General features: G+C 31.6%; 1 protein-coding gene across 1 annotated transcript; it reads left to right on the top strand.

Annotated features, from left to right (window-relative positions):
* Positions 1-2,125: 2,125 nt before the first annotated feature.
* LOC132727053 (uncharacterized) lies at positions 2,126-4,788 on the top strand. Its single transcript, XM_060712463.1, has 3 exons — positions 2,126-2,278; positions 3,159-3,264; positions 4,599-4,788. The coding sequence occupies exons 1-3, from the start codon at positions 2,230-2,232 to the stop codon at positions 4,747-4,749; spliced, it is 306 nt and encodes a 101-aa protein (XP_060568446.1). The 5' UTR covers positions 2,126-2,229; the 3' UTR covers positions 4,750-4,788.
* Positions 4,789-5,014: the final 226 nt, after the last annotated feature.

Consider the following 5,014-nt stretch of genomic DNA (forward strand, 5'->3'; position numbering starts at 1 on the left):
AATGTCCTCAGTTGCTGGTCCTTACAAGAGCACACACACACACACACACACACACACACACACACACACACACACCAACACACACACACACACACACGCACGCACGCACGCACGCACACCACCACCACAATTATTGTACTGAAACAGTCATGTTGATTTAGATATTCAAATTTGTAAATCGAAAGATGTGCGTCGCAATAAAAGTAATTCGTCCTCTTTTCAAAATAAATTTATCATTTATTTTTGGGAGTAAACTTATTACACTTCGCTGTAAATTTTCTTTTGAACTAAAATTGAGCGTCGTATTTAATTTTATCAGTACAAAGGACTTCACCATTTTTATTTTATTTATTGAAGTTTGGCTAGGTTACCACAAACATTTATAAATCTACTGGCCGTTTATAGTCCAATCCTGTCAGACTAAACCTCAAACTTATCATCAACTGAACGGCATCAGCACCGACAATTTTAAAAATTAAAAACCCACACTACACATGTATTGGGGTTTTTTAATTTTAAAGTTGTAAAGTTACACCATATTGGGAAGGGGGACAAACAAGCCCAAATTCCCGAAACCATGAACTGGCCCCCTTTTTACAAAAACGTGTCAAAACCCCCTTTCCCAATTTAATTTTTTAAATTTTTAAAAAATTCGATAAAACGGCATTTCATGGTGGCGAACAGAAGAAAAACCAAGATGGCGGGCCAAAATGGCCGCCCAAAAAATGAAAAATATTTTTAATACCCTTATTTTTAAAACAGTTTAAAAAAGTCATTTGTTTTTTCATCATTTTTTTTCAAAAAACATTCACAACCATAATCTTAGTATCTATTTTTAATGTTGAAATATCTTTTAACAGATAAAGGCTGAAAGTTGTGGTGAAGAAATGACGAAAAATTGGTAATATTTAAAGATGAACATATTTCCATGTTATAATTGATTTACTATGGTTTATATTACAAAAAAAAACAAACATCATGTACATAAGAAATGTGCCATTGAAGTGTTTAAAATAATGAAGTTTCTAAGGTGGTGGGGTAAAATATCAATTTCTTCAAAATCACAAATTCATTGTAAGAAACATTATTCTTATGTTTTTCAAATGTTATTGTTTTATATAAATTGCTTGAAAGACTGAAACCTATAATTTATAACAAAGTTCAGTAACTTTTGGTTAGAGTATGCAAGAATTGTTAATAGTTCTATAAGCAATTAAGGACTGGAAAGTGGAAAATAGTGTTTCAATTCACATTCTAAGTTTATGATAAAATAATTTATTAGCATTTTTCTTTCCTTTTTTAAGTCTATAAAATCATATTATATATTTTCATCACATTTTATCTGCTTTTGACCGTAAACAACACTATTACATCAGAAAAAGGTAATAAAACTACATCCTTGACATAAATTCCATAGAGAAATACCACAAAAGAACAACAGCATCTGTTTTAACTGCTTAAATTAAGTAATAGTGACTAAGTGGCAATTTTGATAATTTCGGCAGCCATCTTGAACGCCATCTTAGATTTCTCTGTTCGCCAACATTTATGCAAATTTATGCCGACAGTTTTAGAAACTACAAACAATTGGGAACTTTTTGGTCAATGACATGTCTTGTTAAAAAATGGTTAGTTTTTCGTAATTGTCACCTTACCATATATTATCACTGTGACTTCATATACAAATATCTAGTATTATAAAGTATTTAAGGACTAAGATCGTTATTGTAGGCGCAATATCTGAATTGGGTTTTTTTGGTTGTTGTTGTTGTTTTTCAGTAAAGAAATTATCAAGTTGCAAGTCTGGCAGCACTCTTGTCTTAATCTATGGTTGCTGATTTACGCCATGTCGTATTCTCGCTTCTTCTTACGAAGGGACGACAAAGTTGAACAAACCAAAAAAAGCAAAACACGAAATGGCGTCAATCAGCAACTATATTAATCTAATAAAACGTAAGCAACAAATACGCATAAGATTGTGTATATAAATAATAATGTATTTACGAACAGAAAAACAGTTCGTATATTTATTTAGACATTTCTAAGTTTTTTTGCAATTTTTGATCAATTTATTACTGCGCTGCTTTAACAAAAAATGTGCAGTGACATGGGGTGCTGACGCGTAGACATCAATTTATATATAATCTAAATTCAGCATCGACAAGACCATATTAAACTGTTTAATTCCGGTAGAAACTTTGAAAACTTTGTTAAAGCTACCAATACAAGATGGTTACTTCAGCTTGCCTTGCAGTCATTTGTTTTGCTTGGATCACTGGTTAGTTTATTCTATATCATTTTTCATAACTTCTATTACTGCCTTTACATTATTTTTTTACTGCATTTGTTTTGTTCACCAACGGTTTTTATTGAGTGATACGTTTTTATGATTATAAATAAATAAATATTTTATATGTGATCGCACTCGATTTATCTTTATTTTGTAACATGTCACTGTGAATGATTTAAGGATCTTGACAGACTATTCCTGTAATTTGCTATTTAACGTCTGAGGTCGCGCAAACAAACTTTGCATTTTCTGTTGTTGATAAGAGACGTATATATGATACCCATTGGTCAGACCTTTGTTACAACCGGCTTTGCAATTAAACGAGTTTTGCAAAATTTTATTGAAAATTTTGTTGCGATTGCAAAACTCGTCTATTGCAAACTGGTTGTAAAAAACCTTTGCACATTTGCTCATGCTTCCGTAATCTACGGAAGTTTTCCGTAAAATCATTTCCTCGATCACCGGATACTGTCATGATTTGGTTTCACTTCTAAAACATTGTGGGTGCAACCGAACCAGTTTGCACTATCTCTAGATATTTCGAAGTATAATAGATAGTAACATTGAACTTGAACTAACTCGCTGCATATGTGTACACAACACTTTTAATACGTTAATTATACCTACAACGTTGGTAGTCGTCTTACAATTTGGCTGAATTATTTTACTGATTAACATTTTCCCGTAAAATATCAGTAGACATTTTTTATGTTAGTATTAATTATTCCAATTATGGAGGAAGAATCTTGTATGTCTTTTTTTTTTTTTAGGTTTTTTTTAGATTTTTTTTTCAAATACGGAAAAACATGACTTTATCTATATGTCCATATGTATATGCATAATGTATCACATATTGTTTATTATTTAGTTACCATGCCAACTGCAAATGCGCATTGTGTTTGTCCTTTAATTTACGTACCTGTGTGCAGCGTTGATGGCGTGACGTATTATAATCTATGTTTTCTAAAATGTGTGTAAGTAAAAATAATCATTTATTTAACTGTTAATTGGTTAATATATTACAAATAAAAAAATGATACACCGCCAGAAATAAACATTTGAAATGAAAAGGAATGTATGCATAAGCACACCATTCAATTGTAACCAGACCTACCTTTCAACGGAATATTCGGGGACTTGGACATGTTGATCTTGAGAAAAAATTAATATTCTTGAACTGAATCTTGAGAAAAAACTTAACAATGCCATATTGAAAGAAATAATGTTAAAACATGTAATGAAAGACTGACTTATAAATGTATTTAGACTCTACTTCAGAGTATTACCTTGTTTTGTTTTACTTTATGGTATCTATTTTTTGGTCCGTGCAAACGCTCTTTTTAAAATAAACATTTCTTTCTTTAAAAAAGGCTCTTAATTGTTGTATATATATATTTTTGTTTGTATACGTATTATATTTTTTTATTGATTCAACACCGGTAACTAGGAGTTCTGCATTTATTACCGCGAGAATGGCGTTCAGTCATGGCATTTTTAAAACAGCAATGCAATCATATCTTTTTCTAGTGACATTCTCGAACACTTTGACATTAGATGTTTTTATGAAAACCCAATTATAATTATTATTAATCGATAAGTTATCTTTTTGATACCTTGTTTATAAAATATAGTTTGTTTTTACTGATGTTTTTTATTGCTCTTTGATATTTTATTGGTATTTAATATGTGTTCAATTATTTAATTCATAAAAGATTGAGGGTTGGATTTGGGTCTTGAATGGGTGTCCTAATAACTGGCCTGGCTACGCGCTGTTCACCTGTGTGTATCTAATAACGCGAACTTGACGGAGGTGTAACATTAAATTTTGACCCCGTTGAAAAGTATCCACATGGGACACTTTTTAACGGATTTTTTTTCATTTTTTTATCTTTTGACCCACGCTTGAATAAATGACCCACATTGAAAACTGATCAAGTATAAACAGGCTATTAGTAATACAATTAATAATTCCAAACGTGCCTATATATGGTCATACGCATGAAACAGTAATATTTCTATATTTCATTCAGATCTTTAAGTATAGGATAACGACCGAGTACGAGGTCTGTCTGTTTAGAAAAGACCTGGTCATGAATTTCATGTGACGACGAGAGTACGAAGCCCTTTATGTATTTCATGGAATTCGTGACCAGGTCCGTTGCACTATTCCTGCGTTATTTGAATATTCTTGCGTTAGTGTATATACGGAAGGATGTCGAGATGTTTGTTTTGTGTACATAGATATAAAAGTAAGACCCATTTTATTAACTACATGTATTTTACTGTTTTATGTTTTATTTTACATAAGTTGGGCAATCTTACTCCATAATGGTCCCTGTATTAACTTACGTAAGCGATCTGCTGTAAGCCCGCAGCCTACTGTTGAACCTAAAGACATCCACAATCTACCTACAAGTGTGTGGCGTCGATGGTACAACCTACGACAACGACTGCAATAGAAAATGCGCAAAGTAAGTTTTTTGCAACCTTTTTCAATGTTCAATTTCTTACGACTTTTGTTTGGTATATAAATTGTAATTTACATGAATTGTAATAAATATGTATACAAAGAAGTAAAACATTAATCGTAATACCGTAAAAACAACTTCAACTACGAAACCAAGGATATACACTTGTTTTTATGTCACATGTCGGATGCTCATATAATTGAGTCGCTTTAGTCATGCTTATGTAAACTTACTTCCCTATCATGTAATATAACCC

The sequence above is a fragment of the Ruditapes philippinarum genome, unplaced genomic scaffold, assembly GCF_026571515.1.
Source record: "Ruditapes philippinarum isolate M1 unplaced genomic scaffold, ASM2657151v2 ctg26248_1_1_1_1, whole genome shotgun sequence".
NCBI lineage: Eukaryota > Metazoa > Mollusca > Bivalvia > Venerida > Veneridae > Ruditapes > Ruditapes philippinarum.

Coding starts and splice junctions, on each gene's coding strand:
- LOC132727053 (XM_060712463.1), top strand. CDS start 2,230: ATGGTTACTTCAGCTTGCCTTGCAGTCATTTGTTTTGCTTGGATCACT. Junction 2,279..3,158: donor TTGTTTTGCTTGGATCACTG/GTTAGTTTATTC, acceptor TTTATTATTTAG/TTACCATGCCAACTGCAAAT. Junction 3,265..4,598: donor CTATGTTTTCTAAAATGTGT/GTAAGTAAAAAT, acceptor ATTTTACATAAG/TTGGGCAATCTTACTCCATA.